The sequence below is a fragment of the Gossypium hirsutum genome, chromosome A12 (genome assembly GCF_007990345.1).
Source record: "Gossypium hirsutum isolate 1008001.06 chromosome A12, Gossypium_hirsutum_v2.1, whole genome shotgun sequence".
Lineage (NCBI taxonomy): Eukaryota > Viridiplantae > Streptophyta > Magnoliopsida > Malvales > Malvaceae > Gossypium > Gossypium hirsutum.
The window spans coordinates 11381994-11394299 of record NC_053435.1 but is presented as its reverse complement, the minus strand read 5'-3'; the positions used below and the strand labels follow the sequence as shown (position 1 = coordinate 11394299).

The following is a 12306-nucleotide window of genomic DNA, read 5'->3' as shown; positions in this document are numbered from 1 at the left end:
TTTACGTATCATGTCTATTCCGAGAATCAACTAAACCGGGCTCTGATACCAATAAATGTAACACCCCCTAATCCCAAACCGTCGCCGGAATAAGGTTACGAGGCGTTACTGAACATATTGGTTAATTTACAAAAAAATTTATAAATAAATAACAAATATATTAAAATTAAATCATTAAGTCTCTTTTATGAACCATCGAGGCCTAAATCATGTATTATAAATGAATAGGGACTTATTCAAGTACTCCGAAAATTTTTCGTAATATAATAATAATTATTATTTTTTAAAAAAATTCAATATAACCCCTTTAGAAACATATAACCTTCCCTGCAATTTCAAATTTGCAACTAACTCAACACAACAACAACTCAACAAATACAATCTTCATCCAAATCATATTCGTCTTATAACAATATCACTAATCCTTATTTTATCTAACATTATATCCATTCATACTTTCAAGTAGTATTTAAACATCTTAATTAATTTCCATTCATATCATATATCAACTTATATTAACTTAACTAATATATTCATGAGTTGATACAAAACATAGTCACATCAGCTCCTATACATGCCATATAAACCATTTAAAGTATTTATAACAAAATCTACCGGAAAATCGAGATAGTGTGACTTGAACGTGATGATCCGATCCTCTGACCCTCCCGTTAATCCGGAACAATTTGCAGTAGTTGTAGAGATTTCTTGAACTATTCCGGAATTTTCTCTTTTCCTCGTTTATCCTCAATTTCTTGATTTGGTGCAAAAATTATGAAATACCAGCTTAGAGAACCCTCCTATGGCGTTTTTAGCTTCTGAATTGAAGAGAAATGAAGAGAAATCTGGATATTTCCTATTTAGTCCTAGCTTTATTTAGTTAATTTTGCAATATTCTAATTTTTCCCTTAATTCATCAATTTTCCTGCTGATTTCAAACCCTTTGCCGTCCAGCCCAAATAGACCTTGGGTCTATTTGCCTTTTAAACCCTCTTTCTTTTATCATTTAAGCTATTTAATCATTCTTCATAATTTTACATTTGTTACAATTTAGTCCTTTTTATTCAATTAACCATCGAAATTTTAAAATTTCTTGACGAAACTTTAATACTAACTTATTAACACTCCATAAATATTTATAAAATATTTATGGCTCGTTTTAAAATTTTCAAACTCTCGATACCTCATTTTCGATTCTAATTTTTTTAATATTTATTTCTAGTACACTATTCGCTATTTCAAAAATTTTCCTAACTTCACATTTAACTTATATTCACTAAATTATTAATATTTTTCTACTCATTTGTCGGATTTAATGATCTTGAATCACTGTTCCGACACCACTGAAAATTTAAGCTATTACAGGAGTTGTCCAAGACCTAAAGCAAGCCCTTAGAAGCCAAATCAAGCTAAAGTAGTGCAATGGCCTAGGTGTAAGGAAGTCATATCTGTACCTCTAAGGAGATGTACCAATACAACTCCAATAGCATGCTCATTTCAGCTCTTTGGCTCAATTATTCCAAAACAACTAAGCCAAGTACCTATACTTGGAGCCATAGAACTAAAAATCAATCTAAAAAACACTCTAAAACATCTCCAAACACTACTAAAATATATCAATGGGTTTTAAATCATTTTAACTTAATTTATAAACTCATTTAAACTTAAAATACAAGATATACATGTATTCGAAATGAATAACAGAGTAAAACTTCATTAAGAAACCAAAAGAGATTTAAGTTAAGAATAAAAATTTACAAATATAATTTCAATCTAAGCCTTTAAATGCATGCCAAGGATCTTATAAAAAATAAAAATAATATAAATACATTACAACCTCAACTTGAAGGGTGATGCGAAGTGTAGACACCTAATTTTATCTAGGGATTGCAATTTCGAATTACGCTTCAAAATTATCAAAGGTAGCAGATTACTTTTTTATTTTTTGGTCTGAAATTAAATTAAATTAGATTTTATTTAATTTGGATTTAATTAATTTTAAATCAATTTTTAAATAAATTCTAATTTAGTTTAATTTAATTTTTGAAATTTTGACATGAAGTGGGGGTGGATATTAGGATGTTGGTTTTTGAAAAAAAATAATAAGAAATTTGTTGAAAAAAAATTATTTTTTAGAAAATTAAAAAAATCAGTTTTAAATAAAAAAATCATTTTCAGGCTTAATGTTGAAAGATTTTTTTTAGAGCTCAAATTAATTATAAAAAAGATTAAATTAACATTTAATTTTTAAGGCCCAAATTAGTTTTAATTTGTTTCTAAAGCCCAAATTAATTTGTTTAATTTAACATCCAAACCTTTTGCTTTTGAAAGCCAACATCATTTTGTAGGCCCATTTCTTGTATTTCCAATATGTTTTTAATTTTAATTCGAGCACAATTTAATTTGCACCTAATATTAATTATGTTTAATGCTTTGAGTCAATTTTTTAAAAGAGATTAGGTATATGTCAATTTTTTAAATCTGCTTATATAATTAGAAAAAATATTTTAATAGTGTTAATGTAAGTAATGAATGATAGTTTAAATTCGGGGTGACCATTCGATCTAGTAGAGTTGAATCAACTAAAAAAAATTTTGAGTTAGTCGAGTTGACGAATTCTATTTTAGCAACCAAACCCAATTTGATTTTTTTTAATTGAATCGAATTGAGTCAAGAAATTTCGAGTCAAGTTAACGAATCCTATTATTTATACTCAATGTTGCGTTTTTATAGACTGATTATTTAATTAGTAGATGAAGTACAAGATTATTTAACTACATAAACAATATAATGGTTTTGCCTTTAAACTTAATGAGTAAACATTTATCAAAACAACGTAGTTTTGTCTTTTCTTACTCGGACCTTCAGATAACTCGAATTGTGTAATTCATATTCGAGTTAAACTGAAAAACTTAATTTTTTATTCGAGTTGATCCGAATAACTTAATTAATTCAAATAACTTAAACTATTTAATTCAAAATTTAAATTTTTATCAAAATTTTTAAATCGAATCAAATTTTGCTCAATCCTAATTTAAATGTCAAAAAAACAAAAGTAAAAGACATGATTGAAAGTGGAATTAGCATAAAGCTACGAATAAACTACATACATAATCATTTAATTATAAAAAAAATTATTTTAAATATTAAAAATATTTATAATTTAGATACTCACCTTACTTGATTAGATGATTTTGGTCAAAGTGGAAACGGAAATATGAGGTAGATATTTTATATATTTATTTGTTTTCTTATGATATGTTTGGATGAGCGAAGAGATACAATAAGTTTAATTTATTTTTAGTCTTAAATAACAATATCATAATAATAAAAAGTAATCCGAACTTAGCTTTATTCCCTCTCAATTTGTGTTTTTCTTACAATAAGCTGAACACAACATCAAAGATTTTTGCAAAAGGGTAAACTGCAACTGCAGTTTCTTGTTGAGTGTTTTCTTCTTCTTCCTTCCCAATGGGAGGCTGTACTTCCAAGCCTTAAAAACCCAAACACAACCACCCAAAATGACTATCCTACCCTGCCTCCGACCACCCAACCAAACCCAAAACTCCTTCGACGCCGCTGAGGTTTCTTAAGAAATCGTTTTCCGTCTCCTTCTCCGGAGAAACACATCCGGGCGGTGTTGAGACGGTGGGAGCGTAACAAGAAGGCGGCGGGAATTACGGAGACGAAGGAGGATGAGGATGGAGTTGAACCGGATAAAAGATTAGGGTTTTTGAAGGAGTTGTATATTTGTTCTGCTAAGCTCCAGAAAGGAAGTTAAAAGGAGAACAGGTTGCTGTTAAAGTGATTCCCAAGTCCAAGCTAACAATTTTTTTTTTCTGTATTAAATTTGGGACATTGAAATCAAAGTTATGTGCTTTAAGATACCGAATATTAGCTGAAATTTCTTTGAAGTAGTCTTGTATGATTCTTGTTTCATTTGCCATGAATGCGGGAATTTACTGTTTTTTGTGTTCAGCTCATTGTATATCAGATTTCTGCTTCCCGCAGATATCAAAATGATCGAAATAGATACTTAAATTGTAAAAATATTTGGATTACAATTTTAATTTTAATAAACAGTGGGAAGAATATTTTAACACGTACGTGAGCACTTTCCTTCCTTTTATAGAACTCAATCACCTTCACCTACCGCCTTTTCCTTCTCTTTGCGAATCTTCCAAGTAATAAATTAATCAGAAAATAGAACAAACAATTTCCTCGTACGATTTTCCTTTATTAAAATCTGACTTTTAAAACAAAATTTTGAAAGTAAATTAAATAAACTAAACTACTGCACTCTACAAAGAATCTCTCCATTTCAGCTTTTGGACTTTTGCTTGCTGACATTTCTTACCTTATTAATTTTTTTGCCCCATTTCCTGGATTTTAGCTATATAATTTAATTTATTTGTTTTTTTTTTACTTTTTTTTTCTCAAGAGGAAAAGAAAGGGCCACATGGCTTTGAAATCTTCAAACTTGCTCCGGAGTCATCTTTTTTATGGTAACTCTAGAACCCCCTCCCCTCATTGTTTTTACTTTTTTCTGTTTATGTAGAGGAATGGGTATCTGAAAAGAGATAGACTTCTGGTTATTGGCAGGGTTTTTGTTGAAGTGGAGAAGAGAAAAAAGCAGAGTAATGGCTAAGCCCCTTAAGTTTAAAGGGGTGGATGAAGAGTTGCAGAAGATTTTGGATGCTAATATGGATGAAGCACCTGCTAGAAGGAGAGCCAGGGAAGCCTTTAAGCATATTCAACTTGGACTTGATCATATTTTGTTCAAGGTCTTTGTTTTTCAACTTCATCCTCCTAATATATATACTTGCCTTCTTTTGGCTACTAAATTTATGTATTGCCTTGAAGCATTAGTTCCTTTTTTCCCCTTTTTTCTTCCAAGGGATCTAGATGGGTTTCTTTTATCTGGGTTTTCTTTATGCCGTTTAGAGGATTTTTTTTTTGGTATTCAAAAGATTTATATTTCATATATTGATTGTATACAATTCTATGCGCTTTTTAGAGGATTTGGTTGAGTTAATATATAGTTAAAGGAATGGCTAGATTAAAAGGAAGTTAGGGTTGTAATTAGAATGAGCAGACAATTTCTCAACATTCGTGTTCAAAGAAATGAATAAGCTATAAGTAAGATCGTTTGTTGGCATTATTTTATTTTATTTTCTGATTCTTTTTAGTGATAGTTAAAAGGACTCGGTTAAAGTTGATTAGTTTGAGATAAAAAAATTAAATTGAAGGAAAATTGGGTAATTATTAGAATGAATGAACTTATTCTCAATGCGAGAACTCAGTTTTCATATTCTCGTTCTTTTGGTTTGATAAGGCTGGTAGATAATTTTAACGTTTTGAGCGGTTGTTAAATAAATGTTACTTGGTTTTGACAGACACCTCTTGATGGGCTGAAGATGAAGGAGGTACAAGCTTTGGACTTGCACTTTTCCCTTTGATATTTGCTAGGCTTTTGTTCGCTACAGCTCTTCTTCTTTTATCTCATTTTGAATGCATAAGAACTTCCGAATCCGAATGAAAAGTTTTGTGTAAAGATCTTGCTATGGTATTAGTTGTAATCTTGTGTTAATATCAATTGAAAGGGCACCAGATTATCCTTAAGAAAGAATAACCTTCTTTGACTGGAAAGTTTTTTTCTTTCTAAAGGAAGATTCCTCCATCATAAATATGTCTACAAAGTTGCTTATTCAGATGCTTTTCTTTTCCCTTGTGAACACAATTGATGGAGTTCATACTTAAGTTGTTGTCTACTTTGCCAGCTAAATGTTTTGTTATCTCATGGATTCTTTGAGGTGGTTATAATCTACTTCTTAATCACCTAATATTTTGAAATTTTGAAGTACAGTCATATGAGGTGAATTCTAGGGGACTGGAAATTTTCTCAAAAAGTTGGCTTCCACAGACCTCTTACCCCAAGGCAATGGTGTTCTTTTGTCATGGTTATGGAGACACTTGCACATTTTTTGCTGAAGGCATGTAGTTTAGAACTAGTAACTAATGACCTTTTTGCAGTTTTGCGTATTGCTTTAATGGAACCTAATCAACTTTTGACATTGTTAGCAGGGATTGCCAGGAAATTGGCATCATGTGGATATGGAGTTTTTGCAATGGATTACCCTGGATTTGGCCTGTCTGAAGGTCTTCATGGCTATATTCACAGATTTGACTGGCTTGTGGATGATGTGATTGAGCAATACACCAAAATTAAAGGTGTGGTTTCTCTGTCCTAAGCCCTAGTGATATATATATTTTTTATCTTTTTCTAGAACTTCTCTGGTTGCTACAAGATTTTTCTTAGATAGCCTCTGGTTCCCCTAGATAGAAAATTTCATTGATTTCCACGTTGAATGAAGCAAAGTAACTTGATATGGGGATTTAGTTTAGTACATTGTGGATTTTTTTTGTTTGTGAGTGCGCATTTGCAAGTTCTTGGCACTATATGATCATTTATGATTTTTGTTCTATGTTGCCATTAATATTTGTGTCATGAATCATCTAATAATAATTAGTACTCCTAGAACTTGGAAAATTATGAAATAATGCTTTGCACATGGTTTATCAATTAAAAGTTAAGTCCAAAAGATATGCTGACCTTTTGAATATGAAAAATGTTGCTCTTCCAACCTCTTCAGTGCGTAAAGTTGGTTGAAATATGTGAGGCATTTGTCAGCGTCCTCTACTGATAAAATAACCTGGAGAAAACCCTCACAAATGCTTTTCTTTTCTTTTTAAATTTTTTTTAAACTGCTGGGTTTGACACTCTATGGGATATAGTTTGATATAAGCTGAAGATGCAGAAGGCACTGGCTGTAGTTTCAGCATCCAATGGCAGTGATGTATCATGGCAGAGCACCTTAATGCTTTGCTAAATATTGAAAACAAACTTCTCAATGTGAAGAAAATAATAAAAAACTGACAAGGATGATAGATACTTGAATTGCCACCTGTGCTTTGTTAGTGGATTTGTAGGTGAATTGATTCCTAAAATGTTTAAGAACTTTCATGTTGTGGAGAATTGATCTACTGGGATCAATTTTTTCATGTAAACACAGCTACTACAGTCTCCTATATATACATTCCTTACCAATTAGGGAACTTATCAATAACTAGCATTCTAAAAAAATTAGAACTCCTATATGATATATACCCTTTATCTAATATACAATCTATTAAAACTCTAACTCAGCACTTCACTAAACCTCAACCACTCGTACACAAGAATTCAGCAAAACCAAAGCGCACACACACACTATCACACTATCCAACTCAAGCTGGTGAATGGATATCCTCCATTCCGAGCTTGTTGGCAATCAATGTCTTGAAACAATTAGTTGATAGCCCTTAGTAAGTATATCTGCTACTTGATCCTTTGTTGAAACAAATGGGGTACAAATAAGTCCACTGTCGAGTTTCTCCTTGATAAATATCTATTTACTGCAGCATGCTTGGTTCTATCATATTGCATTGGATTAGGTGCAATGTTGATTGCTGATTTATTGTCACAGAACAATCGTATTGAACCTTCTCATCTTATTTTCATATCAAGAATTATTTTCAACCAAAGTAATTCACATATTCCAAGTGTCATTTACCTGGATTCTGACTCCACTCTTGACCTTGTCGCTACATTTTGCTTTTTACTCTCCAAGTCACTAGATTGCCACTTTGGAATGTACAATAGCTTGAAGTTGGTCTCGTGTCAACTAATGGTCTGATGTGGTCTCCGTCAATATAAGCTTCTAGAGTCATGCCTCCTCCTTTATTGAACAAGATTCCTTTTCCAGGATTACGTTTTAAATACTGCATCTTGATAGGATTGTGCATAAGTTGGCTGACTACACTCATAGCAAATGCAATGCTGGGTCTTGTATGTGCCAAATAGATTAATGTTATGACAAATGTTTGGTAAGACCTTTTATCTACAATAGAATCTTCTGAAGCACCACATAGTCTATGACTGAATTCAATTTGTGTATCATTCAGCTTACAGCCCAACATCCCTGTTTCGTTCAATAAATCAAGCATATACTAATAAAAAAATCTTTGCTTTGAATGTGCTACTTCAATACCAAGGATTCAGTTTCCCAACTTCTTTGATGTCAAATTCTTTCAGTAAGCACTCTTTTAAATTTTGCATCTCCTCTGTATCATTACCAGTTATGATAATATCATCCACATATACCAACAACATTGTCACTCCCCATGTCTTCGAATGCCCCACAAACAAAATGTGGTCTCTTTGGCTTTTTTTATATCCCAAGGTAATCATTGCATTTCTAAATCTTTCAAACCAAGCCCTTGATGACTGTTTAAGTCTAAAGAGGGTGTTCTTCAACTTAAAAACCAGGCCTTTGGATTCAAAACCAGGAGGAACCTCATGTAAATTTCTTCTTTTAATCGCCTTGAAGAAATGAATTTTTACATCAAACTATTGTAAATTCCATCGCAGGTCCTGATTCCTTTTGTAAGGGTAATGGATAGGTCATTAACATTCGGTTGCACTGGCTTGCTATCAATGGGTTGATTAATATTAGCTGGTGATATGGTGTTTTCTATAGGCATGGAAGTTGTTTTTGAGTTTTGATCATGGAAGTTGTTTTTGAGTTTTGATCAATGTTGGTGACAATATGTTGGAATTCCTTAAATTAAGCAGATTTTCTACCTTAGTTCTAGGAATTTCCTTGTACTATTAGCCATAATCAAATTACTAATTTTTAGGGATAGGCTAATTTCTAGAGATTATTTCCTTTTTATTTTTCCTGCTATTCTTTAAAAGGCTGTAGTCAGATTAGAAGAAATAAGAATTATTCTTCTTCCTAAACTTGTTCACAATATGGTATTCTCTATGGGTGTGGGAGCTGTTTCTAGGTTTTGAACAGTTGCTCAAATAGGAGATTGTACCTACACAGGTTGAGAGATAGGTATTTCCCTTCGAGAATAAGTTTGCAGTGGTCAAGTATTATCTAGTTTCCCCTTATCTTCCATCATTCCACCAAACCTTGGTGACTTAATTAGTGACGTTGACTTGAGCACAAACGAAGCACCTAAAACTGACTCAACAGAAATTCACTCAGCAAAAGTTGGGGTTTGATTGGTAGTAGGAGTTTTGACTAAGACTAGTGGTTGACTAGGAAAATCAGGTACAGATAGATCGTTTGCTTTATCTTCGAAGTCTCCCCCTGAAGATATGAATGTTTCAAAAAGGACTCATTTTCACCAAAAGCCACATCAATTGAAGCGAAGATTTTCATAGTAGTTGGATGAAAACATTTGTACCGTTTTTGAATGGAAGAATATCCAATAAAGACACACAGAAGAGCATGTGGATCAGGTTTTCCCCTATTGTGAGAATGAACATGAACAAAAGCGATACTCCCAAAAACTCAAGGAGTAAGATTGGTGAATGAGCTGAAATTTGGAGATATTTTTGTGAGCGTGTCTATTGGTTTTCTGAAATCAAGGATTTTTGTTGGAACTATATTAATGAGATAGGCAACAGTTAAGACTGCCTCTCTGTAGTAGTGTTTAGGGGCAGTTCACCAAGGCTATAACACTCACACTATCACATTATCTGACACATGTTCTCTCACATTTTGCTATTTGTAATCTGTATAAGTTGCTTGATCAAAAGTTATATTCAGGTGAAAATTGCACCCACATTTTTGTTCTTACTTCTCTATTCTCATATCAAGTAGAAGAAACTTGCACTTTCACGTTCTGTTTTTCAATCTTTTCCATTCTGTCCTCTCATTTCACTTTAATTGTGCATGCAAGAATACAACTGATTCTTTTCTCGAAAGAAGATGCCAGAGGGAGCTTGTGACTTAGCTGGTAGAAATATAAATTTCAAGCATTAAATTTCAAGCATTCTGTTGACCTTTCTACTCTATCAAGTAGAAGAACATTCCACTTTCAGCCTTCCTTGAAAGTTGAATTCGAAAATCTTTTACTATCTTTGCAAACATCATTGTTGTTATCAATATTTGCCATCATATCTGTAAAAGGTGAACTGGGATGATTTGTTTGCTTTTAGTTCTCCAGTTGTGTTACTCATAAATACACAAGAATCTTCAGTTCTTCTATGTTCTCTTGCAAGTTCATTTTTCTTTGTAGAGTTTTCCATCAATGATGTTCTGTTCGTAATTTCATTTGAAGGAAGACTTGCACCCTTTTTTATACTTGATTACTGGACTGCTCTTGATTGAATTCGATTACAGAGAATCCTGAGTTTCGGACTCTTCCATGCTACCTCTTTGGCGAGTCATTGGGTGGAGCTGTAGCTCTAAAGATGCACTTAAAACAACCTAATGCCTGGAGTGGTGCCTGTCTTGTTGCTCCTATGTGCAAAGTAAATTTCCAAGCTGAAACATTTTACGGACCTTGTTTACACTTTTTTTCTTTTATCTCTATTGATGGGAGTACTTCATTTAGATCGCAGATGACATGGTTCCACCCTGGATACTGAAGCAAATTCTGATCGGTGTAGCTAATATTCTTCCAAAACAGAAGTTAGTACCACAGAAGGATTTGGCAGAGGCGGCATTTAGAGACATTAAAAAGAGAGAACTGGTTCGTTTCTACGGCTCAGTTGAATGATTTGATGTATGGTAAATGTTTATGGTAAATATTAGCGATGTACTCTGGGATGCTTAAGTGCAAAACTGTGGCATTTTTATGAAGTTAGTTATGCCTATGATGTAATCATTCATCTCTCTGCATCACAGTATTTGCTTGAATGAATAAGCAAAACTTCTATTATAGATATTTACTTTTCATTTTTCTGCCTATGTAGACACCCTATAATGTTATTGCTTACAAGGACAAGCCACGCTTACGGACTGCGGTGGAGATGTTGAGAACGACAGCCGAAATAGAACAACATTTGGAGAAGGTCCAGTTCCGTTATCCTTATTGCTCTAATAAATTTTGTTATTTATGTTTTCAAAATGATATTTGAACCAACTATTCTTTTTGTTGCTCTCTTTTGGCCTGTTACTCTTCTACTTTGTACTTGGAGAAATATGTATGTATGTTTGCGTCTGTTTGGTATTGTGCCTGGATTTAAATTTCTCTAGACCTATATAACGTGTAATGTTTTGGTTAAAACCAACCCATGCTTTACCATACTGTCTGCAACAATCCCCAAACTTGTTTTTTAAGTTGGGTAAGCGAAATGTTATCAAAACCTTGTGAGAACCTTTTAGCGCAGATCCGAGGGACTGAATTTTTTTCTTTTATACCTTGGAAGAAAAGTCATGCATGTTGCTTAGGACACATGATAGGGGCACTGTCTCAGTTACCCTCCTTCTATTACCATACCACTAGCAAATATTCCAGGAGTGCCATCATAAATCATATAGTTTAGTTCTTTTTTGGTGTTATGAGATCCTAGATCACGCAAATTTTATTCCTAAATGAAGTTAACGAAGCATTTGCTTTTTCTTTATAAATTTGGTATCTTATTAAGCTTGGAATATGTTATAAACCCAGTTTTGATTCTGGGTTCGAATTTATGATTTCAGGTTTCGCTTCCAATATTAATCTTGCATGGAGAGAACGATATCGTTACGGACCCAGCTGTGAGCAAAGCATTGTATGAAAAAGCAAGCAGCTCAGACAAGAACATTATTATATACAAGGATGCTGGCCATTCTCTTCTTGAAGGTGAACCAGATGATATGATTAACAGAGTTTTTAGTGACATAATTTCTTGGCTTGATGAACATAGCAGTAATACTGCAGGCTAATCGCAATCTCTCTTATTTAATTTCATTTATAAATAATAAATGGAACTAAGATACAATGTTATGATTAAATTGGAATAAGGATCCACTGCAGTGCTATAGAATTGTGTAAATTAAGGAATTTAAATTGATTTGTGGGATATTTTATTGTTCATAAACCAATTAAATGACCACTATTTCACCATTGATGCTTGAATGGCAGCATTTTCCGTAATTTGATAAGTACAATTCTTTTTTGCCTAATTTAATGATGGAGATTAAATTTAAAATTCAGACGCAAATTTTGTTTAATTAATATGGGGTAATTATACACACATTAAAATCAGTATATTTACTCATTTTCATGTCGAATAAATTTGACCGATTGTATGTGTAACATAAATTAAGAATACTTCCGCCCGATGATTTTATATTTTAAATTAATATTTTCACTATTATATTTATATTTTTGATATACATGAATTTATGATACATTTGATTAATGTATTTAGTAATATTGTAAATTGTTTCATGAGAAATAATATTAATGTGTTTATATCTA

At 32.4% G+C, this 12306-nt stretch overlaps 1 protein-coding gene across 2 annotated transcripts; it reads left to right on the top strand.

The window, feature by feature from the left end:
- Nucleotides 1-3269: 3269 nt before the first annotated feature.
- Nucleotides 3270-11907, top strand: LOC107927194 (caffeoylshikimate esterase). Of its 2 annotated transcripts, none has more exons than XM_016858227.2 (10): nucleotides 3270-3792; nucleotides 4442-4505; nucleotides 4603-4784; nucleotides 5397-5426; nucleotides 5867-5993; nucleotides 6085-6231; nucleotides 10239-10369; nucleotides 10453-10590; nucleotides 10814-10912; nucleotides 11544-11907. In XM_016858227.2, the coding sequence occupies exons 2-10, from the start codon at nucleotides 4460-4462 to the stop codon at nucleotides 11766-11768; spliced, it is 1125 nt and encodes a 374-aa protein (XP_016713716.1). In that variant the 5' UTR covers nucleotides 3270-3792; nucleotides 4442-4459; the 3' UTR covers nucleotides 11769-11907. The 2 variants fall into 2 exon arrangements, with proteins under 2 accessions (XP_016713716.1, XP_040938288.1); XM_041082354.1 differs by having other exon boundaries at nucleotides 3274-3804.
- The last annotated feature ends 399 nt before the right edge of the window (nucleotides 11908-12306 follow it).